The 24,821-nt window shown below is 44.2% G+C and overlaps 1 protein-coding gene and 1 long non-coding RNA gene across 4 annotated transcripts in view; one reads left to right on the top strand and one right to left on the bottom strand.

Moving 5' to 3' along the window:
• Positions 1 to 24,821, bottom strand: part of LOC309537402 — a 61,946-nt gene that overhangs the window by 20,347 nt on the left and 16,778 nt on the right. For 2 of the 3 annotated variants that reach the window (XR_014221889.1, XR_014221890.1), the window contains exon 3: positions 18,923 to 19,020. This is a non-coding gene — a long non-coding RNA (uncharacterized lncRNA). Of the gene's footprint in view, positions 1 to 16,841; positions 17,518 to 18,922; positions 19,021 to 24,821 lie in introns of those variants that run through there. The other variant, XR_014221891.1, reaches the window with a different exon arrangement.
• EXTL1 (exostosin like glycosyltransferase 1) overlaps positions 6,540 to 24,821 on the top strand; it is a 63,207-nt gene continuing 44,925 nt past the window's right edge. Inside the window, exon 1 of the mRNA XM_082231586.1 lies at positions 6,540 to 9,149. Within this exon, the coding sequence (XP_082087712.1) occupies positions 8,212 to 9,149 (938 nt within the window). The 5' untranslated portion in view covers positions 6,540 to 8,211. The remainder of the gene's footprint in view (positions 9,150 to 24,821) is intronic.

Genomic DNA, 24,821 nt, shown 5'->3' with positions numbered 1-24,821 from the left:
CCTTGGTGTTCTTTTGCTGTCTGCTGGCCAGCAGCACATGGGCTCATTTGCCACATGGGATGAACCCACACTCTCTTCTGTAACTACAAGCCAAAGCCTACCTTCATGATCATACTGTGAACTGAATGTAAGTAAACTTCTTATTACTTTTAAGAGAAGACTGTTGTGTCTTTATTCTTTTTAAAAGGGAACAAAGGGAATTTACCAGGAACAATCTAATCTGGACAAGCCAGACTGGATTGCTTAACTCAAGAGATACTGCCAATTAGCTTCCTGCACTATACAGGGGAATGCACTCTGCTACCAGCTCACTAGCGTGAGTGAGGAAGGATATTTTTTAATCAATATATCCTCTCCTACTATCCTCAACATTCCCACAAACCCTGGGCACTACAACTCCTATCAGCCCCAGCAAGCATACCCAATGGCAAGGGATTACGGAAGTTGTAGTCCAGCAACATGGCCAAAAGTTCCCCACACCTGATATGTATGAACATGGACTTGCTATAGGTTGACATGATAATGTCAGTAACATTTCTCCACTAGGGGCTACTGCAGCTGTGCCTTTAACAATCTGCTTGGTCACCATAGGTGACCAGGAATTCCATGCAGACGAGTGAGCAGGCTGGTAGAGAGAGGAGAGCATTCTTCATTTGTCTTCACCAGTCTACCTGGTTTCTATATCAGTGGTGCCACTGCTGGGTGTTGCCAGGATAATAATAATTTATTATTCGTACCCCGCCCATCTGGCTGGGTGTTGACCCGTGACAGGGCCTCCTTGGTGGTGGTTCCACATTTGCGGAATGCCCTCCCTGGTGAGATGCATCTGTCTTCCTCCAATTTCAGCAGGAATTTAAAAACATTTCTGCATACCCAAGCATTTTATGGCTGAAAAATTCTGTTCTTGGAAACATTGAAAGTATTGCTGCGAGAGTAGGCAGTTATTTTTAGGTACTTTTAAAATATGTTGTTTAAACGTATTGTTTTAACATTGCATTTGCTGCCCTTAGCACCTTTGGGAGGAAGGGTGGGGTATGAAGTAAGTAAGTAAGTAAAGTAAGTAAGTAAGTAAGTAAGTAAAAAGAAAGAAAGAAAGATATAAATAGCCACGGAGGAAGGAAAGCCAAGCAGGCTTGCAGAGCAGAGATAGATGGCTACATCCTTCACCTGCCAATTCCCTTGGTAGAAGGCTTTTTTTTTAGTAGTCTGCTAAGATCAGTAGCGTACTGGTCTTGGATGGGGTGTGTGTGTCAAAGACCTGTTACTATTTCTGCAGCAGAGTCCCTGCAGGGACCCTGTCTCCAGTGTCCTAGAGCTGGCCAGTCAGCATGAAGGCAAAGCTTTATAGTTGCTGTGATTCCAAGGCTAAGATTTGGGAACCCTGAAAACACAAGGGGCTTCCATTTCAAGAGAATGACGTGCAAGTTCTGTTACATACAACGGAACTTTGTGGAAAATGCAAATTAAGCCCCTCCGAAAAGAAGATATTGGAGCACTCCAGATCATTTGCTCGTGTACATGCACAGAAAATAGTAGATCTAGCTGAAAGACAACACATGGGGATCTTGTTCCAATGCACCCCTAATTATTATTATTGTATAAATATAATATTGTTGTATAATATTAGAAGGGACATGGCTGCTTTGTTGCCAGACTTCGAAGTCTGACCCTAAGTCTCCAGGTTTACCTGACTCCCTACAGGTGTCAGGTGGAGGGCTTGAATCTTCAAGTGCGAGAGAATGGATCCGCCCTCCTCGGCTCCCTTCTCCAGGGCCACCCCTGGGTCTCAAGTTTGGGTCCTGAAATCTCAGGATCTGGGATGCTCTTCACCTGGCAACTCTACGTGGATGTGACTATCATGAAGGGGCTCGGCACTTCTGATTTTGCCACTGCACTGCTGGCTAAGAGGGGCTAGTAGCCTGCATTTCCATGGGGGGTGGGCTTCCCTTTCTCAGCATCCAGCTCATTTCCATGCTCAGCGTGGAAGGCTACAGCTTCATAGCAGGCTCATAATTTTGTGAGCTTATTTATAAAGCTGGACTACTCGGCATTTGAAATGGCAATGTGAGCAGGGCCCTGAGATTGTCTGCTTTTGAGGTGGATCCCGGCAAATGCAGGTACAGATCTCAGACACAACAGGGTGGGGGCTGCCAAATTCAACACAGGGGGTGCGATTCAGCTTCGGAAGCTGCAATCCTTAGCACATAGACCTGAGCAGCATCAGGTTTCAGGAGGTTTGCCTAAGAGTGAGAGTTTCAGCAAAGACAGTTTCTCCCATCGCCACTTCAGCACCAAAAGGAAGGAAGCGGCGTAGGCTCAAATTCTCCCTTCTCTGCAACTGCGAAAGGCCCAATCTTTAACGGAGTCTGGTAACGCTAGTTCTAAATGATCCCCACGTTGAGAGACTGATAGAATTTCACCTGCTCCCACCCCCGCATCGTCGATTATTTTAGCCTTATTTCATGTCACTCAAAAATAGAGAGCCAAGTGCTGGTTTTAATAGCGGCATGGTGCCAATTGGCAAGGATGGACCATCTACCTTCCCTACAAATCAGGTCAATTGTGTTGCCATGGTAAAAGGCTGTGATCTCGTAAAGAATGGTATTATCAGATTATAAGCAGAACTAAGAGATTCCAGTCAGAGAAAGGGGTGGAGATGGAGTGCAGGCCGGGTGACAGGTCAGATGGGTTACATCCCCTGTGTAGCTGTGCTTGGCAGGAACAACAACAAAAACCTCTCTCACACACAACCTGTCACTTTTTCCTCTCGTACTAGAAGGAGACAGACCAATGGAACTGGTAGGGCAGAAGACAGGGAGGCTCAATGATAGGGTGGAGCCGGATACAATGACAGGCAGCGTCACAGCGAATGAGAGGCAGAGCCAACTATAATTCTCATTTTCTCTCCATTCTCCTCCCAGCAGAGTTTGACAAGGGCATCCACGAGGTGACAGCGGAGGAGGAGGAGGGGGAAGCTGACAGCCAGGGCCAACTTCTGGTTATGTGTAAGGCAGGCAGGTGCAGGATTGCTGAGGGCAGATTGCGGTTGCTTGGGGCGATCCCCTCAAGACCCAGCCTCCACTGGACAGAGCCATGCTTCAAGTGGGGTTGTTATGATAGTGCAAAGTGAGGGTCCTTCCGGATTGTTCCCATTTTGGGGTGGGATTCAAACACATACTGGCAAAGTCAGGTTTTACAGTTAAAGCTGATTTGGCACTCTGGTGCCACAAAGCCCCTTCCCCCAAAGGCAAGACTTTTCACAATAAGAAAAGTAGTATGGAAATGCCCTGGTAAGTATGGGTAAACACTTGCTTTGGCCTAATATCATCTAGCCTCCTGCAAACAAATCAGAGGAATGCTCAGTAAAAGTCTGGAAGCGCCCTGAGATATCCTTTAAGCCTTTGCCCAGCTTAATAGCTCAATATATCATGTATATGCTCAATTGGTATGCATTGCAGGGGGTTGGACCCTTGTGGTACCTTCCAGCTCTACAATTCTATGATCTACGGTCTATATTGTTGGCGTACTTTGGGGGGGGGGAGGGTTTGCAATAAAAGGAAGTGCCAGCATGTTCAGTGTAGGTTAGGGATGAGGAATCTGTGGTCCTCCAAATGTAGCTGGACTCCAGCTCCCATCAGCCCCAACCAGCATAGTCAATGGTTTGGGATGATGGGAGCTGCATTCCAATAACATCTGGAGGGCTACAGGTTCCCTGTACCAGGTGTAGGTGGATCAAGTACTATCAAGATTTAGTGGGTCACCAGTGCCTTTAGTTAAAACCTTTCTGTTTCCTGGTCCTGGCTGGCTTTTTCTTCCTGTTGATCATGGCTGGGGAATTTGTGATTACTAGCCTCTCTTAACTGCCTCAGTGTTAGATTCTCTTCCCATCAAGGGAGGAGGTTTTAATTAGTCTGATCAGAATTCTCATGTGTAGCGCATGGGACAAGGTGGGAAGGGTTAATTAACTCTGAGGGATATGAAGAAAACACATGCTACAGTGTTGGAAATCTATTCACAGAATATTCCCTCACACAAATGGTTTCTGGCCTGTGACTATATGAGTTATTTGTGGCTGCAAGAAGAAAATAAATCAGTTTGTAGAAAGCTTCTGTGCCTGGTCGCATGGAGAGGAAATTTTATTCTTTACTGATAATTAGTGAAATAGCTATTTAAGAACCTGTGCTATAAAACTGCTGGTTTTATTTTCTGTTTTTCTGGTGTTTAACTCTGTTTCAGCTGCGGTTGAATAAACTGTCTTAAGTGCTGTTTTATTGTTCTTTTATGCTGTTTTCTATTTTATATTGCTGGCTGATTTTTTAAACTTGTTCTATTTGTATTAAATTAACTTTTATGCTGCTAACTTGAAAAGTGTAGTACAGGTTTTTGAAGTAAGCAAATATATATCATTGCCTTTGCTGAAAATGTTTTAAGATCTGAGTGAAATGGATTTTGACATGTTTGTGCCCCTGCACACCTGTCAATCATGCAGTGTCATAATAGCATCATGTGACTGACAGATGAACAGCCCCATGCACCTGTAAAATTTAGCCTGTAAGGCAGTTCCTGACAAGGATCTGGACCTTGGAGCCAAAAAGCTTCCCACCCGTTACAGTCAGATACCAGAAACTTTTAAACTTATGCCTACCTAGGGCCAGTCAAAATATAACACTTAACCATGGTTTGTTGCTGTAACTCTGATTAAAATTCCAGATGTACAGTGATACATGTTTTACAACCCAAGTCTATGCCTTTTTCCTCATGAACAACTGACATTAGATTTTAAGCCTGTCTTCTAGCAGATGCGAATGGCTGTAGGAAGGTTTAGGTGGTACAGCCAAGGGACTTCCAATGCTGTCCCCAAGCATCTGCCACTTGAGGAAGTAATCTCACTTTGCCTAATGGTAGGGCTGGTCCCAGTTATCACTTCTCAAGCAGAGAGTCTGAAGATGTGAGGAAACTGCCTTATTAACGATAGTTTCCTCAGTGTAGATCTAATATGAGTCCATGGTTAACACAAACTATGGTTTGTAAATCTGGTTCAAACCATGATTCTGCATCCTGGTTTCTGGGGAATCCTTAACCTTCATAAAGCATCATATCTGCATAAGGGCAGATAGTTTTGTGGTTGGCCAAAATACTATTGGGATAACATATAGTAGAGCTATCTGAACAGGAATCCTCATGCCAAATAGCGACAACATTAGTAAAATATACACTGTCCTGTCTTTTTCCATGATGCAACCAACCACAGGGGAGTTAAATCATTGTAGTACAAACATAGCTATGGATCTTGCTTTAATATTTTGCAGACATCAAATGCGGCAGCACTTCCGAATCTCTGGTAATTAAAACCCTGACTTGATGGAGTGTGTATCTCCTATTTCAAAGGAAAGGCTGATGTCAGTGGCATATTTTTAAAGGAAGCTCACATGAAGCAGGGCTGATGAGACGACCAGGATAGATTCTGTGAATGGCTGATTGGGACCATGTGACATGGAAATAAGAACTGGCAACTCTGAGAAGTATGTAAGTGCTGTACGTGATTCTTGAATAATTTGGGAATTATATGGGAAACCACCCTATAAATTATGTAATTTTTTTCATGTTGTAAACTGCTTTGAGCATGGCTTTAACCACGGAAAGCCGAAAGGTGGCATAAATCATAATAATAAAATTATGATGATGGATGTTCCAGGATAGCTCAGTTGGTAGAGCATGAGATTCTTAATCTAAGGGTCATGGGTTCGGGCCCCTCGTTGGGCAAAAGAGAACTGCATCACAGGGCATTGGACTGGATGACCCTCTTGATCCCTTCCAACTCTACAATTCTATGATTCTAGAAGACTATTGTATTTTAATATTCTGTTGGAAGCCACCCAGAGTGGGTGGGGTATAAATAATAAATTAATAATAATAATAATAATAATAATAATAATAATAATAATAATAATTCTGTGACTCCAACTCCCACCAGCCGCAGCCAGCATGACCAATGATCAGGAGCATGGGTGTAGCGGGGGGGGGGCAATAAAAAATCAATAAAAAATACATAGCAAACTGAGGTTCTGTCCCCACAAAAGGCCATCCCCCCCTAACAAAAATCCTGGCTACGCCAATGATCAGGGGTGATGGGAGCCGTAGTCTACACAACAACACCCACAGTGCTCTCCTTGCTTTAAGGTTTGGGGTAGGGGGCTTTTCCCAAACCTGGAGATGCCGGGGATTGAACCCGAGACATCCCGCCCTGTAAAAACACGTGCTCCACCACCGAGCTACCGTTTTGCCGGGGTGGTGGGCAACTCTGGCCACGTGGACCGGCACTTCTCGACGAGGAGCAGCACTGACAGCAGCCAATGGGAAAGGAAAAAATGTAAAAGGCTTCAATCCCCCGCCCCCCCAAAAAAACAAGGTCTTCCCCTTCACCCCTCAAGGCGAGGAAAGGGTTATTAGGCAGCCACGCCTTTTTGGTAGGCGGAGAGCGAATGGCAGGCGAGGGGGGCGTGGCCGAGGTGGAATGTTGTGAAGGTGGAATTGGAACGTTGTGTGCAAGGACCAGATGCTGGTTAGCAGGAAGCGAGATGGGGCGGCCAGACAGAGAGATGAGCGGTCCAGCGGTTTAAGAGCAGCCGAGATGCAGGATGGAGGAGAGGAGAGGTGAATGCCATTTGTTGCTTTATTGACTGGAGCAAGAGGGCCGGTCAACGGAGAGTGACGCGGAATGAATAATGGCATAGGAGAGCGCGGCACGCAGCGATCCAGAGGCAGTTAGGTGTACGGCGAGGCGGCGGCGGTGCTGAGCCCAGGGTTGGCGCCCCGCAGGATTTATTCCGAGGAATTTCCCCAGTGCATATCATGAGGCCAGTGCAACTCGAAGTAGAGGGATCAGATCCCACGGGGCAAAAGCAGGCGGGGATCGGGTTCTTCTAACGCCCGAGCCGATGGAGAAAAGTGACAGGTTGATTTTTTGTTCTTTCTTTTTTTTAAGAGAGAGAAACAGAACCGCTCAGGGACAGAAATAACTTCAATCAGAGAGAAAGGAGGCGCAGGAGGGGGAATATAAACTAAAGGAGATCAAGGGAAAGAGAAGGAGATTAATATATCAAAAACGCAGCTTAGTCTTAAAGGACCTCCAAAAGGCTTCTGTAATGAGGCTGGGAATGTAAGCTTGTTGTAACTCCTGAGCAAGCTAAAAAGGAGGGGGTGGGAGAGAAAGAAGCGGGGTCGATGGACATCGCTGGAAAAAGGGCAGGCGGGACCCTCTCCTGCATCTCAGACGCTCCTTGACACTTGACGAGGCGCCTGAGAAACGTGACCCCGGAACCCCTGGCTCGGTGGGTCTTCCGTCCATGGCAGAAGCTGCTGAAGTCTGCCGGTGCGAGTCTTTAAAGGCAAAGGATCCGATTCGGACCCGGCCGGCGTGTGAGGAGAGGCCGATCCTCGGATTGCAGAGTCAAGTATCCAGAGAGAGGCTGATCTGTTGAGAGTAAGACAGGGTGAACTCCCCAGAGGGGTGTGCGTAGCAGCAAGAGGCAGGGCTGTGGCGTCCCCGAAACTGATACCGGGACTTAAGAGCAACAAAACAAATCTGCAACCGCAGACTGGGCAAGAGAGTGGTTTGAAAGCAACATACAAAAGGCACAGGACTTGTGTTTTTTTAAATCTGAAGAGGGAAGAAAAAGAGGGCCGCCTCACTGAGGATTTAAAGCAGCAGCACAAGCCTCACACCAGAAAGTGGCAAGGGGGAAAATAGTAACAATCATCTCAGTTCAGGGTGGTTGCAAGCTGAGATAAAAAAAAACATTGCCTTGTGGAGAAACGGGCCCTGTAATGCTTTGCCATCTTCAAAGGGCAGGGAGATAAGGTAGGCTGCATATAGCAGAACTTAAGCGGTGCTGCTCTGAAGGAGAAGAAAGCGTTGCCATCAGAATTCGAGGCACAAGAAAAGGAGGAAAGCGAACTTCAAAAAGTGGAAGGAGCAGCAGTACCTGTGTGTGAGAGAGAGAAGATGGGAAAGGGTTTGGAAAGGTTAACACAGTTTTCCATGATTGACACGCCTCTCCACTAGTTTTGAGATTTGGGCTCCTGCTTAGCTCCAGTTGGTTTACTTGCATCTTTTGAACCTGCCTGAATAATTTTTCCTTTCTGGATCGACTGAAAGACCAACCTGGCCTCCTTTTTTCAAAGAAAGAGTTGAGGGTTCTGTATGAACCTATGCAGGCCCGGAAAAAATACATTTTCATGACTTTCTTTGCCACCTGGCTTCTGCTTTTCTTATTTGGAGGAGACCAAATCAGGCGCCTCCCATTCTTCTCTAGCAAGAAGGCTGGAGGGCTAAAGAGCTGGCCCCGCTGGGCAGATGGATTTCTCCTGAAGAACTTTGCAGATCCTGAAGAGCTCCAAAGTGATGATGGGGACCACGCTGAGCTGTCCCTCAAAACCCGGAGGGAGTTGAGGAGAAGCATCTACAAGAACAGCAGATGCCGCATGGACACTTGCTTCGATTTTTCCAAGTGTAGGGAACATGGGTTCAAAGTCTTTGTCTACCCCTTGGAAACAGGGGACCCTGTCTCAGAAAGTTACCTCAAAATCATCACATCCATTGAAGAGTCACGGTATTATACCTCCAATCCCGAAGAAGCCTGTCTCTTTGTCCTAAACATTGACACTCTGGACAGGGACCACCTCTCTGTACAGTATGTCCACAACATCAATGAAAAAATCCAAGGTTTCCCTCTTTGGAATGATGGCCGCAACCACCTCATATTTAACCTTTATTCTGGCACGTGGCCTAATTACACCGAAGACTTGGGCTTTGACATTGGTCAGGCTATCCTAGCCAAGGCGAGCTTTTACGTGGAGAACTTCCGGCCTAGTTTTGATATCTCCATCCCTTTGTTTTCAAAGGACCATCCCCGGAAAGGTGGGGAGAGGGGCTGGCTGCAAAAGACCTCTGTCCCTCCAAAGAAAAAGTACCTCTTGGTTTTCAAAGGAAAAAGGTACCTGACCGGTATTGGTTCAGACACCAGGAATGCCCTCCACCATATCCACAATGGCAAAGATATAATTTCCCTGACCACGTGTAAACACGGCAAAGACTGGGTGAAACACAAGGATAAGCGGTGTGACAAGGATAATACAGACTACGAAAAGTAAGTGAGATGCTTTTTCTGACTCTCTGGGGCAGGTCATACCACAAGGCAAGGTAGATTTTGGGTACAGTTTAGGGCAGCAGTGAGGGATGCCAGTGGCTATGATCAACATGGGTCAGGATCCAGGGGAAATTCTGCAGAAGTCCTGTGCCAAGAGCATGTACTCCTTCCAACAAGGCTTGTACAAAACAATTTCCCAATCAGCCATATCCCGTTTTAATAATCATGTGTGAGGTGCGATTTTTATTTCTCACCTCAGGCGTTGAAATGTGTTGGGTGAGTCCTATAATTTGCTTCTAAGATGCTTAGGTGGAGATGTTCACGCAGTGAGGCAAACAGAGGACTCAGCAAATAAAAAATGCAAGTGCAACAGAATTTCCAGGATCAAAAAGCTAAGATATCTCGAAAGCCTTGTTACGTGGATTTGTAGCGTGACCCTCATGTAATGATGTGTCAGCGTAACCTTGTGTGAATGTTGCCAGGTTTGTTTGCTCAAACTTCTTAGGTTGAGCCACTCCTCAGTAGGGTTTGTCCCTGGAAGCTGTCACTGCCAGGGCTTGGCTCTGGAATGTGTGAAATGATAGTAAAGAAGAGTGTGCCTCTTAACATGTGCAGAGTGCTATCCTCTCAGTGCTGAGTCTCTGCAGCCAGCGCCCATATTTCTGGGATTGGGGTAGAAGTACTGGAGACGGAAGGCTGTTTCTTTATCCAAGCCTTGGTACTCTTCATTTTTATCATGCAAACTTATGTGGTCTGCACTACTTTGCATAATTTACTGTGCATAAGCTATCATCTTTAGTCTTTTATGTTCTTCTATAGCATATTGGAGATGGCTAAACAAATATTTGCCTTCTTTTTCTTTTTCTTTCTTTCTTTTTCTTCTGAACAGCTAAGCCTGAAGGGTTCTGTGTGACTTGCATGCTTCCAGTGCTAATATGCCTTATTAAAAGTGCTTCATGTTCAACACTGCAGGCAGCAGTTACTCTTTTACTTTCAGATAATCTGCATGTTTTTATTTTAGCCAAATTGGTATAACTTGCATATCATTTTCAGAAAGGCATAGGGACTCCACGCACTAGACGTTTTCGATACTTCATCTGTGACATAACATTGATTCTTGTTCTGGAATTATTGATCCAGTTGAGACCCGTTTTCAGAAATATTTTATTAGGATCTAAAATGCATAATGAATTTAGACTTCTGTTCACTGTTGCTGGGCTTCTTGTCAATCTGTTATTGCCATTATTATTTCAAAAACTATTGAGCCAATGAATGCTAAGAATTTTTCTTTTAAAGCAATTTAAAATATTGCACTCATGTTCTCAGTAGTCTAACAAATGACTCAGGGCAATTAAAAACCCATCATGTTCCAGGTGATGTAAGGCAGCTATAAGTCTGATCCTGGTTGTATGCATGCTTTATTCAGAAGTAAACCCCACAGTATGCACTGGGATTTGCTCTCAAATAAGTGTGAGTACGACAGCTGCATAGCTGATTTTAGTGAGAAGAAGCTAAGCACATAGATGAGAAAGTAGTTATAAGGGACTTAAGGAAGTCTGAGGCTGTAATACTGCCTTTGGCTGGAGCTGATGGGTGTTGTATAATTTATTTATATCCCAACTTTCCTCCAAGGAGCTCTGGATGGCATATGTGCTGTGTGTCCTCCCCCCCCCCCCCCATTTTATCCTCACAGTAGGTGAGAGACTTAATGGCTGAGCGGGGATTTGAACACCGGTCTCCCTGATAGTAGTCCGACAGGCTTATGAAGCCTACTGTAATGTGGTGTACACTTGAGAAGGGAACAAGCCCACTGAACCTGGTGGAAGTTACTTCTGAGTAAGCATGTGCAAACAAGTGGGGTGCGCCTTTGGATTGTGCCCTAAGCGCATCACTGGTCCCAGTCATTTGCTTTAATAATAATTGTGGTGGGTTAGTCATTAACCCATCCCAAATAGTATTAACCATTGATGGGTGAGTTGCCAAATGCTGAATAATCAAGGAGGTGTACAAGATTATCACTACTTTCAAGAAAGTGCCTTGTCACTAAACTTCTAGTCATGGGCCGTCTCTGATGTTAACCGACATGACCAGGAAATTCTGCGAGTTGTTCTGCAATGGAGTCTCTCCTCTTCCCCTCTCCGCCAGATGGGAGGGGATATAAAATAATACATTATTATATATATTATATTATGATTATGATTGAGGGCCAAATCTGCTCTGGAGAGTCTGCCAACTTTCCAGAGCACATACAGATAGGGAGTGCATGTGGGGTGGGGAGGAGGGAGGAAAGAAAGAAAGAAAGAAAGAAAGAAAGAAAGAAAGGGAAAGTTCTGGTTGCATTCATTCTGCATCCATTCTGTTCACACAGTGACACAATTGGATACATCTTCATGATTATTTTAATTTCCTTTGGTTTATTCACTTAAAGATTTTTTTGGCCACCTTATAGGACAAAGTTCTATCTAGGTGACTAACCAAGATAAATTCTCGAGTGGTACCCCATACAAAAAAATGATATAACTTATGTATGGCAAATCCCATTTTCAAAAGTCTAGTTGAAATGTTATATTCTGGTCTACAGAGAGAATCAGCTATTTATTTGTCATGCAACAGACAGAACAAACTGTCTGTCCAGACTTCCTTGAAGTGAATACAATCCGTGCATGGAGAGACAATTGGAATTGCACCCTGTGACCTCCAACGTGTTGTTCAGACCTTGTGTACAGAGCCTCTTCACAATGCCTAGCCGAGTTCTGCAGAAGGCCCAATCAACGCCTAGAGGTCACAGCCAGGGGTACAATCCCACCCTCTGCATGTTGACTTTACTCTCTTGAAGGATGCCTGCACAGGGTGAACCTATTATTCTATTTCTTGGGTAGGATATTAATATTTCCAAAAGGGAAGCACATGCTGTCTGAGGCTGATGTGAGTTCTGCTCCAAAACATCTAGAGGGCACAAGGTTGGTGAAGCCTGCTTTAAATGGTTTGGTTATTTTAATAATATTTTATCCCCTTTTGCCATGCAGACCATTAGATTCTAAAGCTTAGAAAGAACAATCTAGTATTGTTTCAATTGTGACATGGAGCTCTTTGCTTACTGCAAGGTTTCCCAAACTTGGGTCTCCACCTGTTTTTGGACTACAGTTCCCATCAGCTAGGGATGATGGGATTTGTAGTTCAAAAACAGCTGGAGACCTAAGTTTGGGAAACCATGGCTTATTGTATACTGGGTGAGATGCAAGAGAACACTATAAGTAGCTACTAGCCCTGTGCAAGTCAGAATTTACTCAAAGGGGCCAGGCAAAGAATCTTTTGAAAACTGGAAGATAGTTGATTCCCCTTTTTTTCCTCTTGTATGACCACTCTTTGATTTATTACTATTATTTTTCTTTTTGGAAGATATTGTGTGCTGGTCGTTCTGTAAAATTCTTCTTGTTGATAATGAGGAGGGCTAGTCTCTTTTGCTGAATATACTGGCAGTGCTAAAGCTTGGATCAGTGGTGTTTAAAGTGCATAAAATCTTCACTATGACTTCAAGTATTTAAAAGACCTAGACCCCAGATCTTTGGAAAATCCAGGCATTTTGATAAAAAATTAGGTTTGGGCAGAAGACTCTGGTGACATCTTCAAGACTAGCACGTTTGTCATAAGACAGCCCAGAGGCTGTTGGTGGTGCAGAATGCAGCTGCTATGCCGGTTAGTGGGGCAGTCTGACAGGACCCCGTGTTACCGGTTCTGAAAGCACGGAGTGAGCTACTAGGCCCACTTCAAGGTGCTAGTGCCTTGAAATTATTAGCTGTTTTGAACTCTGCCTATTTTTAAACAATTTAGATGTTTTAATTTTTTTCAAAATCTTTTAATATTATTTTATCATGGCATTGTTTTACTACTTTGGTGTTTTGCTGTCCTAGGCTGCTCTTGGAGGAAGGAGGGATAGAAATTAAATTAGTAATAATAATAATTTTCTTTGACATACAGTTCACTTCATTAGACTCAGGAAATCTTGTGCTATAATAAACGTGTCAGACTTTGAGGTTCCACAGTGCAAAGCTCTTTCTTTATCAAGGTTTGTACCTGCTTCCCCCAAATCCTTAAAGCTTGGGAGTGTGCAGTGCTTCAAAAATGTCATGACACAGATGAAATTTCACCACATGATATATATGTTGAATCAGGAAAGCTAGGAGGTTTGAATGACCAAAGCTGGGATAAATGATCTGGGGTTTTGTTTTGTTTGCTGACCTTTCAAGTTTGTTGAAATCAGCAGGCTTCTGCTGGCATATAGAGCTTGACTCTTAGTTTCAAGGAACATAACAGATGGCAAATAATTTCCGTGATCATTCCTGTCTCTTCCACGCCATCCTCAAGTACACCGCTACTCAATTTTCTTGATGGGGTGGAAGAAGGTGAAGTGTCTAGAAATTCAGGGATTCCCAGGCAGCTCTTTGTGAAAGGTCAAATAATCTAGCCAAATTAAAGGCGAGATAACCTGCTCCTATTTTTCTTGGACAGGATTCTTTAAAAAAACAAACAACAACAAAAACCAGACCTCCAGCCGTGATGAATCATGCTTTCATTGTGTGATTGTTCTGTAGTAAATATTGGATTACACTCAACCTAGAAAAAGCTCTTGGTTGCCAGTTCACACATGAAAGGACATCGCTTTGATTACACAACACTCGATGGCTCCTTGCCAGATGTGTGAACAGACTCTATTAGCTTACTGTAGTGGGTTTTGAGATGATGCAGAAGGAATATGAAATTGCTGTCTGTGGGTGCTTGACCTCTGGTGAGTCATTTGCACATGCACACCGTCACTTGACGCAGAAATCCTCATGTGACGATTGTGGATGCACGAAGCAGCCCTTTTGTTTCAAACTCAAGACCCACCTGGCATTATGTACTTATTTATTTCATTAAAAAATGTACACCCTTGTTTACAAAAAAGAAAAATCAATAAAATTATCAATAAGAAAAATTAACAGCAACAATGGAAGACTTTCAGAAAGTTAAAATAACAAAGGACTAAAAACAGATTGAAACTGGCGTCAACTTTCTAAACAACTAGGTAGGCTTGTCTAAACAAAAATGTTTTTAGCAGGTGCCAAAAGGAGTACAGTGACGGCTCTTGCCTGGTATCAGCAGGCAGGAAGTTCCAAAATGTAGGTGCTGCCACTCTAAAATATTCCACAAATTGAAGCTGCCAAGTGGGCATATATGGAATAAAGCAGTATCATACCATTTCAAACAGTCATGGCTACCTCAAAGAATCCTGGGAGTTGTTAAGAGCACCAGTCATCATTAGGAAACCCTCGTTTCCCTCACTGTCTTACAGTTCCCAGAATTCCTTTGGAAAGAGTGGTGGACTGTGAAACCATTCTGGGATTTAGAACTGTGAGGGGGAATAACGGGCTGCTAGCAACTCTCAGATTGGTGCCGTGCAAGCAGACCAGTAGGAACACTGGATTGGGTCTCTCAGTGCACCCTTGTTGTGTCTGCTGTGCCCTGTGATGCCAGAAGACTGGCTCCTCTGAGTGCTGGCCTACCCGCCAGTCAATCCAGGAGAAAGTATCCCGTTCCCTCTCTTCCTTTTTGCATTTACTGTATTCAGTCAACCAAGTATGCTTCTCTGAAGTTGACTGAAAACTGTATCTCATGTTGGAATTTATTTCATTTATTTATTATTAAATCTATATCCTTTCTTCTTCCCTGGTTCAACCCCTCCTCCTTTTTCCCTCATAACAACCCTGTGAGGTATTATTATTATTCATTTCATTTCTATACTGCTTTATGTTTTTAAGGGGAAAAAATCTCAAAGCGGTTTACAACCTGCATTAAAACATTAAATGAAAAGGTTAGGCAGAAGGACGGTGACCAGTCCAAGTTGACCCAGTGAGCTTCATGACTGAGATGGGATTTAAAACATGAGCTCCAGGGTTCTAGTTCAACACTGACCACAGCACAACACTGGCATGCGTGTTCAGTAGGTGTGAGAAGTATCTGATGGTACAATGAATGATTGGCATCTTTCGTTGTGTATTTATTTATTTGCTTTGTCATATTATTTTCTCTTCCTACCTCTGAGCATTGAGCTTACTAATTTTAAAAAATGGTCAAAATAATGAAAACACAATAATTTAACAGAATAATCCAGAAATAACTAACATCATCATAAATCACCGAACAAGAATTAGCATAGCACAGAAAGATATTCCTAGTCCTTATTAAGGGTGAGGTAAAATGGGATGGTTTACAACTTGAGCCTCTGGAAATCTGAGGTCACGTCCAAATTAATTCGTTTGTTCCCTGATTGTTACGGGAAGTCCATAAACCAAGCAGAGTTTCTGGCCCTAGAAGGTTGGGCATTTTTGTGCAAGAAGAATGTGGAATATATAAATGCATCAAATCCACTAATTTTTAATTTGGCATCTGCTATGATCTTGAAAACATTAAGCAATCGTTTTAACTAAATGGAACCATAATCTAAATAGTAACCAAGCAACATATTTCTGATGTGGATTTCAGCTCTTTTAAAAAATTATTATTTTAATGTTCATCGTAACATTAAGCCGTGCAGATAAAACAGAATAACAAAACGTTCAATTCATTCAGAGGCTAAAATTCGAATCGTCTAAACCGTCTAGAGGGAAAAAAAATACAAATTAAAGATATTACTTAGAAGCCGGGGGGAAGAAGAAGGGAGAAAAGATAATGAAATTTGATATCAGAGAAAGTTCTGACATTGTCAGGCAGATAGTAAAGCGTTAAACTACTGGCACATAGTGGGGGTCATCACCATTTTTACAGAGAGAAGAGTGACATTTGGAATTCATAGCGATTGCACAGAGATCTGAGTACACAGACTACAGTAATGATAAGCACTGATTCCAGGTTTTGGGGGACTCCTGCAGGCTTGCCCATGGCTGCAGGCGTTGCAGTGATCAGTGCTGGATGACTGGGAGCTGCTGTTTTGATCTCCCTGATATAGGGATGGGCGAATCTGTCAGTCTTGGGATCTGTAGTTGTTGGAAACTCTTATCCCCCTCACATCTACAATCCCAGAGTCGTTTAATAGTCACTCCCTCTTTCCTAGGGAACTCTCGGAACTGTAACTCTGTGAAGGGAATGGGGTGTGTGTGTCTCCTAATATCTCTTGGCACCCTTAACAGACCCTCCAAGTGTCCTTATTTTCCAGGGACAGTCCCGGATTTACAGAAGCCGTCCCGGTTTCTGATTTGATCCCGGAATGTCCTGCTTTTCCTTAGAATGTCCCTATTTTCATCTGCGAAATTTTGGAGGGTATGGCTTAACCAGTTATTATTCCCAAGATTCTTTGGGGGAAACCATGACTGTTAAAGTGGCGTGACAGGGCTTTAAATGTGGGTATAATGGTGCTCTAAATGTATGGTGTGCACGTGGCCTATCTCTATTCACCAGTAGCAGTCTACACTTTCTTGTAATTTTGGGAGTGATGCTGGAGGATAAGGCTAGCAATGGCTAATAGAGACAATGGCTAGGCTCTACCTCCAGCTGGAGGTAGCATGCTTCAGAATACTAGAACGCAAGTGGAAGAGCTCTTGCATTCCTGCCCTGCTTGTGGGCTTCCCACAGGAACCTGGTTGACCACTGTGAGAATGGGATGGTGGGTTAAATGGGCCTTTGGCCTGATCCAGAGTGGATCTAAATCCATGCTGCTTTCCTCACCCTGCCATGAACACCTTTCAAGACAGTAAGAGTGGCTGAATGTTTTTGACTTGTACCCTATTCCACGATAAATGCAAGCAAGTCTATGGTGAAATTTAAGTAAATGTTCTATGAAATATTCTTTAGAAACTGTTGTGGTCAGTTTACTAAATTATGTATTTTATTTATTTAATTTTATGCAGAAATCCCTTTCTGTGAAACAGCTGAGAGTGCTTATCCATAAAAAAACCACCAGCAATAAAAGCAGTTTCGCTAGACTGCTAATTATTCAACCTTGGGAGATGGCTACCAACATGAATTTAGTGGCACAATGGGAGAGGGTGTGGAATGTAGCCCAAATGGAAAAACTAACAAAACAACTGAGGGACATAAGAACCTAAGTTGAGTCTGCTGGATCAGGCCATTGGCCCATCTAGGCCAGCATCCTGTTCCCACAATGGCTGATATGGAGGCTGTGGGAAGCCCACAAGGGGGGGCCTGAGTGAGTGAGGCAGCAACAATCCCAGTACCAAAAATCTTTTTAATATATAGTCCTCAAAGAGAGAACTTGGAGCACTGCGGAACACAAAAAGCAAGGATGACTTTGAAAAAGTTTAGTACGGGTCTTTTCCTATGTGTTGAATAAACAGTGTAGCCACCATCAACTCATGGTTCATTTTGGAATAACCTGTTAAGAAGACATGGAAGAGACGCTCGATCTGGACAGAGATCAAAACCAACAGCATGAAGTATTTCATAAGCTTACCTGCTACTTAAGTAACTGGAACATACTAACCTGCATGGAATGTCTGGGGCGGGGTGGGGTAGGAGGAGAGGAATGGGGTTTCTTTGTTAAATGCACTTTCAAAAATAGAGTTTCAGATATAAAAACCAAATTCAGTTATAAAATCATTCTAATCCAGTGCAGATGCAGACTGGGATACATCTCTGCTTTAAAGGCTTGTTGAAAGAGGAAGGGATTCAATACCAGGCAGGCACCAAAAGACAACAGAGGCGGTGACTGTCTAATACATGGGTCAGCAAACTAAGGCCCACGGGCTGGATCGGGCCCAACTGCCTTCTGGATCTGGCCTGCGGACAGTCCGGGAATCACTGTGTGGATCGCCAGCACGCACGTTCTTCCCCTCTCCCTCCCTCTTCCTCACATGGCAGTGGCGGCGGCACCTCCTCCCCCCTCCCTCCTCCTGGCTTCTCCCCGTCCTGCCTAGAGGAGGAAGGGGGCTGGGCTTTGTTCGTGCCAGCAGCAGCAGCAGCAGCGCTCAAGGGGCCACCATTTTAAGCAGCCCCTCTCTGGAGCCCTTTCGCGCGCTGCTCATCGTCCCTCCGCTGCCAGCCCCTGCCACTCACACGACACAGGTAAGTAGCCACCGGGGCTCGTGGTGCTCTTGCATCATTTTTTTCTCCAAAATATAGTCTGGCCTCCCACAAGCTCTGAGGGACAGTGGACCGGCCCCCTGCTGAAAAAGTTTGCTAACCCCTTGTCTAATATGTAATGGGGGGCCTTCCAAAGGTGCCACCATGCTAGAGGCCTGACTCCAGCATTGTAGGGAATGGACCTTCTCCTGCAGAGTACAGTTATCGGTTGGGTCTATAAAGGGTGATCTTTAGGTATCCAGATCCCAAGCTGTATGGGGCTTTGTACAGCAGTACCAGCCCCTTGAACTTAGTGGAACTGTTAATTTAGCAAACATTGCCTTATCGAGGTTCCCAGTTATGAAGAGGCACATTGCGTTCTTTTGAAAGCTTTAGTACTCAAGAGCAGGTTAATGGGCTTTTTATTAAAACACCTTTTGTTCACTACTTCTAGGCTATAGGAGAACCTAAAAGAGGGAGCTGCCTCTTCACCAGGCACAGCAAAACATCACGCCCCCTATAATGTTGAATCAAACTTCTCAGGATGTTTTAGGGCTCGCACCATCACCAGATCTCTGAATGCTGTGAGGAAATAATTCACCCTTGTGGATTCTGAGGGTAAATGAGCCTGATTTATGGGCCCCACATTCCTGAAGGTTGCATTTTCAAACATTTGCAGGCCTTAAATGTTACACCTCCAAATAAATGTTTGCACGTACCAAATGTTTCCTGTGAACGCAGGAGGGTGGAAAATGCGTCTGTCAGATTGTTGGAGATCACGTAGTCTTGGGCTCTGTCAGAGTTTTCAGAGGCTCCACTGCAACATCATGAGAGAACAATAGAGTGGGATTAAGCTATAAGGGCCCAGGATGTCTGAACAACTGCAGACAAAGACATTGGTATCAAATGGGCACTGTAAGACACCCTACCACCATGCTGTGTGTGAGGTGAGTGCTCCAAACAGAAGGTTAATGCACAATTGCAAAAGGGAGAGGAGCACCAGAATGTATGAACTAGCTCAGTGCTAGCTCCATACATTTTGGCACCTGAGGCAAGCCTCAAAATGGTAACCTGTCCACCAAAGAAGAAGTGGGGAGTGAAGATCTACATCAGGAACGGGATGGCAGGGAATCTAATCAACCTTGCCCAATGGTTGAACTGGGAATCAAAGTCTGTTGCAGGAGGAAATGGGCCCATGCTGAATCATGCTGGGAAGGTGCAGAGCTCAGCAGACCCGAAGGGCAGCCCCCACCGTTTCCTCTGTAGGGGTGGAAGGAGGCCAGCAGTGCCTCCTATTCTCCATTTCTCAGAATTCATGGACATTCAGTGAAGATGAATGTTGGAGGATTTGGGACAAACAAAATAACTGCTTCGTACTGTGCATTGTCAACTGTGGAACATGCTCCCACAGGAGGCAGTAATGGCCACCAATTTAGATGGCTTTTAAAGAGAATTAGACAAATTTGTAGATGTAACGGCTATCTGTCGCTACTAGCCATTATGGCCATGCTTTGCCTCCACAGTCAGAGGCAATTGCTGGGAATTACAAGAGGGGAGAGGGCTGTTGCACTCAGGTCCTGCTTTCAGGGGCATCCTGTTGACCACTTGGAGAACAGGATGCTGGACTAGATGGGCTATTGGCCTAATCCAGCAGGCTCTTCTTACATAATTATTGCAGCAACTGTGTGTGTGGTGGGGGGAATGCGAGAGAGATGGGGCCAGCTCTACCATTGGGCAGAGTGAGGTGTGGGTCAAGCAGCCTTGGAACCATTTGGCAATGTTTAGGAATAATCTGGAGATACTGGCAGGTTAAGTGATAGAAGATAGGGGAAAGAAGGCATTGCATCATCATAAAGGCGGTTATCAAATAGCTGTTGGGAGTGTCTCAAGAGGATTCTTTGAAAGGGTAAAGCCTCACCACATGTTAGGCTTCCCTACAGAGGCACAGAGCTCAATTATCAGATACAGGAGATAATTAAGTTGTGAGAGGTGGCACCTCAAGAGAATACTCTGATAGGAGGCTGGAATATTTCGCAAGTGGACCAAGAAAGTGTCTTGTGTCAAAATTGGGGGTGGTTTACTCTGTCAACTTTTGTTCCTTTCATTTTTCCAGCTGTAAATTCAGTTTTCCACATTTCCACATCATTTTTTAAATAGAAAAAGGTCCTCACCAAAATCCACCCACATTTAAATGTGAATTTCGATCATGCACAATTTTGCTTACAAAATTATGCAATTTCTCCCAATGCAAAGAGTTTTGGTATGTTAGTTCCCCTTAATAAATGACGTTTTATGTATGCTTCATCCTAGCACATGCATTTTTGAACATGTTTTGAACACATGGCTAGAGTACCACAGTGCAAAATTTGGATAAATGTGAGTTTCTAAGGATGATGTTGTGTTGGTTCACGTATTGTTTTGGAAAGTATGGATTGGGTAAGTTTGCCTTCAGATGCAAACTGAATTAAATATCTTCCCCATCCCTAGTCTCCAAAGGCTTCACAGGTGAATTGTTACATCGGCAGTCTAGAGCCTCTTTTATCAGATGGATTGAGTGCTGTCAAGGAAGTGGGATGCAGTCTAGAAAGCTACAATAAATCTGTTTGTCTTTCAGGTACCACAAGAGACTATTTCTTGTGTTTGCTATCAGATAGGTGCTGCTCTGTAATTTCTCACACCCTACTAAGTTCCCGAAATGCTTTTGAGTAGCCTTTCTACCATCTTTTCGAGAGGGTGCACAGGCTAAGACAGCCTCCTACAACCTGGTGCCTTTCAAATGTTGGACTCCAGTTCCCATAAGCCCCAGCTAGCATGGCCAGTGGCAAGGGATGATGGGAGTTGCAGTCCAGCAACACCTGGAGGGCACCAGGTTGAGGAAGGCTGGCCAATATGGCTTAATCGTGAAGTTGCATTCCTGTGGCCCCTTGTCTGGGAATGAGCCCCACTGAACACAGTTGGACTTACTTCTGGCTAATGGTTATAGCCAATGTTAGTCCTACTCAAAGCAGACTAACTTCTGCCCATTAATTTCAATGGGTCTTCTCTGAACAGATCTTAGTAGGCTGCACCCCTAAGTAGACTTGCATAGAATTTCAACTATAAATGGTTTGCTTTTGGGAAGCCTCCAGTCCTGCCTCCAAGGGGGAATCACCCTTTGCCTACTGCTTCCCTCTCCCTCCTGGTTGCTGCTTTTCTGCACAGAGAGGCTGCAATCAGTTAATTGCAAAGCAAGCTTTACTTCCCGATTCTCCTGTGGACTGTGAAACCAGCCAGATGAGATAATGTATCTGTCAGAACAGGAGAGAGAAGCCAATTCATCTTGTGCTGTGCGTGTGAAAGAGAGAGCGAGAGTGTGAGAGCGAGATCCCGTTTGCTTGTTGTTTCTGGTCTCTGGGGCTGCAGTGCAGCAACCAAGCGGCAGGGATGAAGGTGAGGTGACAAAGGTCCTGTGGCTTCTTAGCAACCAAGGGCAAGGGCATTTATGGTGGCACCGTTTGGCTGGAAGGAACCGAGTGGCCTGGGAATATGGCCGTGTGTGTTACGAGAAAGCTGCAATCAGGGGTCATTGTATATGGCAGCGTGAATGGGGAGTGGGGGCAGAGAGAGAAGAAACATTGTTCAGAGTTTCTCAGATACAGGAAAGTAGATTGGTTTTAGGTTGCCAGCTGTCCAGACGAACCAGCCACTGCTTTCAAAAGCAGCTTTAGTTAAAACAAATAAGGATAAAACATTTAACAAATGCAGAATGCAGCAGCCAGGGCATTGACTGGACCATATAAACTTCTATTTGCTAACCCAGGTGTGAGGAACCTTTGCAGGTTGCTGAACTCCAACTCCCATCAGCCCCAGAAGCTCTGAAGGGCTCTGGGAGGCCTTAGAGGTCAAATCACATGTCATGTGACTGTGCATTGTGTCCCTGCCCCCAAGGGGGACATATAGGATACTAGGTCCCAACATTCTGGTAAGGTGCTGTGGAAAGGGATACCAATACTCTTGTCTAGGGTCGGACGAATCTATCAAATTTAGTTTCCATTTTTTCCAGTCTTAAGTTCAGTCCACCACCTTTTTGCATCGACCTGTGATTCTTTATTTTTCAAGTCCTCGTGAAATTTGATCAGCATTTAAGCCAGCATTTCTCTCAATATACCCATTTTTGCATGTATTTTTTGTCTAATATGCACATGTTTGCAAACCTTTCCCTTAATAAAAAGCATTTTGTGCAAAATTTCATTAACATTGATTTTTATGCGCATTTCCTAGCATGCGCATTTTTCTGTATATTTATTGTTGGAAAAATTGTGAAATTTGGAAAAGTGCACATTTTGAATGATAGCTACATTTTGGTTTGCACAGATTTTTCTTTTTTTTTTGGGGGGGGGGAGATGCAAATTGGGTAGGTTTGCATTAGGATACGACCCAAACTGACTTCCTACCTCATCCTTCTCCTAAGTCTCAGCCCTGCCAGACCCCAGTGTCTGGGTCTCCTGGAAAGAGACAGGGCCCAGGGATTCTCCTTTCCTGCCCTGGTGGCAGGCTGCACATCTTCTCCAGAGTACAGTGGCAACATATCTCGGTAACTATTTTGGGCTCCTTCTCATACTCCAAGGAATTAATTAAAGGCAAGTCTGAAGTGATGGGGCTTTTTTCCCTTTCATTTCCTCCACATGACAGAGGCATCGGCAGAAGCAGCACAAAGACACTCGCCGCCTCATGCATTATTAAATGGGTCCTCACCCCATCGCGTCAGCCAAGCCTCGCGCTCGGTAATTGTCGTTCTGAGATTTCAGTATAATCCATTGCGTTTGTTTGTTTGCTGCTGTTCTTAAAATGAACATTCACCTTGCTGGATTTCCCCTCCTCCTGTTTTGACACTCAGCTTCCCACTCTTCCCCCATCCCCACGCCTCCCTTCCCCATCTCAACCTCCCTTTCTCTTTTGGCACAGAGATATTTTTCCTTGGTGGAAGAGTGCTGGTGTTCGTGCGAGTGGTGTTGATGTGGAAGAAGTAAGTTTGTGCATGCACTGCTTAGAGTGAGGGCTGCATGCTTGGAGTTGTTTATTCAGCGAGGAGGCCAATATTAACTGAAGGGAACCTTGAAGGGGGGGGGGTACACTTACAGAAGTCAGAGATTCAGAAGCCAGAGAGACAAAGGTGGGCAACAGCTCTGAAGGCAACACCATTCCTATGCACCAGAAGTGTGGAACCTTTTTTGGACCACATCACCCCTGTGGAAAGCTGTTGGGGGGGCATATTCCAATAGTGGGTGAGGCAAGATCCACACACCGTTGCACACACTTAACTAACACACAGGTAAACACAAACACTGTTTCCCATGGAAACAGTTCTGTATTTGATTCTTAGTAACGCCACTGAAATTTCACCTTCCATTTTCTTTATCATCTTTTGTTTACTTTACAAGTATTTTTTAAGAATAGTTTTCATAGTATCCATTACCTGTCCTGTCCATACAAAAGGCATTAAGAGTAATCCAGCAGAAGAATGCAAATAAAGTCAATACTTCTGAACTGCAAAACCTGCCCTACGGCGACGTGAGTTTAAAACCCCAAACTTCAAAATGCTCTTGCATCCTGAAAATTGCACGCTTGTAGTTGCAAAGCACATGAACTACTTTTTGCCTACTTGCCAGGAGCACAAGTCTGCCGAGTCATTTTCTTCCCAGCTTTGCACAGTATCAAAGCCCCTTTCCCTCCTTTCGAAAAGCTGTGTGCCCTGATTTGAGAGGAAACCCCACTGAACACAGTGGGACTCACTTCAGCATGGTTTGAGCTCTTACATTTGAAAAGCGGATTAAGAGTTTGTTTCCCATGCACATTGCCTTTTTTCCAGGGAGTCCACAAATGTGACCTTTACTTACTACCAAGCTGTTATTTGTGGTTGTTACCAGTCTCCTTCCTTGCCTCTTCTGGCATCCACAGAGAGCATGTCGGTGAGACAAGGGTTTCTCTCATTTATGTGGGTATGGATAAAGTGAGAAACGGGTTTGTATTGCTGCTCAGAAGGGCCCCATGCCATTTCTTACTAGCTCTAAATCTGAAGTGCAAATGAGACATCTGAGGTAGGGATCTGTGTCAGCTGTTCTGCTCAGCAGAGGGATGAGGGAAGTTCCCCCTGGTGAGCTCTCAGGTAGATTTGTGTCTGCTTCTTTTTGGCCTGCAGTTTCCTCCCCTCAAGCAGCCCTTGTGAAACTAACTTTTGCCTCTGGCCGTAGCTTTTTAGAAATCTGCGCATTTTGTGCAACTAGGGGAGAAATTCAATTCAATTCACAGTCAAATTTGAATTTATGTAATTTGCACTTCCCGAAACACAGCCATCTTTAGAAATTTGCACTTCTCCAAAATTTGCAGTGCAGTTCTCCAGCCAAGTAATGTGTGTATAGAACTGCATATATTAGTGCAAAGTGCGTCTATATGAGTGAAAATAACATACAAAAATGTCTTTGATGAAGAGAAATGGTTTTACCAAAATGCGTGCAAAAATGTATAGGAGAAATTCCTACCACTAAACTCGCATCATATTAGGAGACATTTGCACTGATTTTTCATGAGGAGTTTCTTTTCATAAAATATGATTCTGTGATTCTATATGAAAACTTATGT

This window comes from Podarcis vaucheri, assembly GCF_965113315.1.
Source record: "Podarcis vaucheri genome assembly, chromosome: 7".
NCBI lineage: Eukaryota > Metazoa > Chordata > Lepidosauria > Squamata > Lacertidae > Podarcis > Podarcis vaucheri.
The sequence above is the reverse complement of the archived record's forward strand: the minus strand, read 5'-3'. Positions and strand labels throughout refer to the sequence as shown.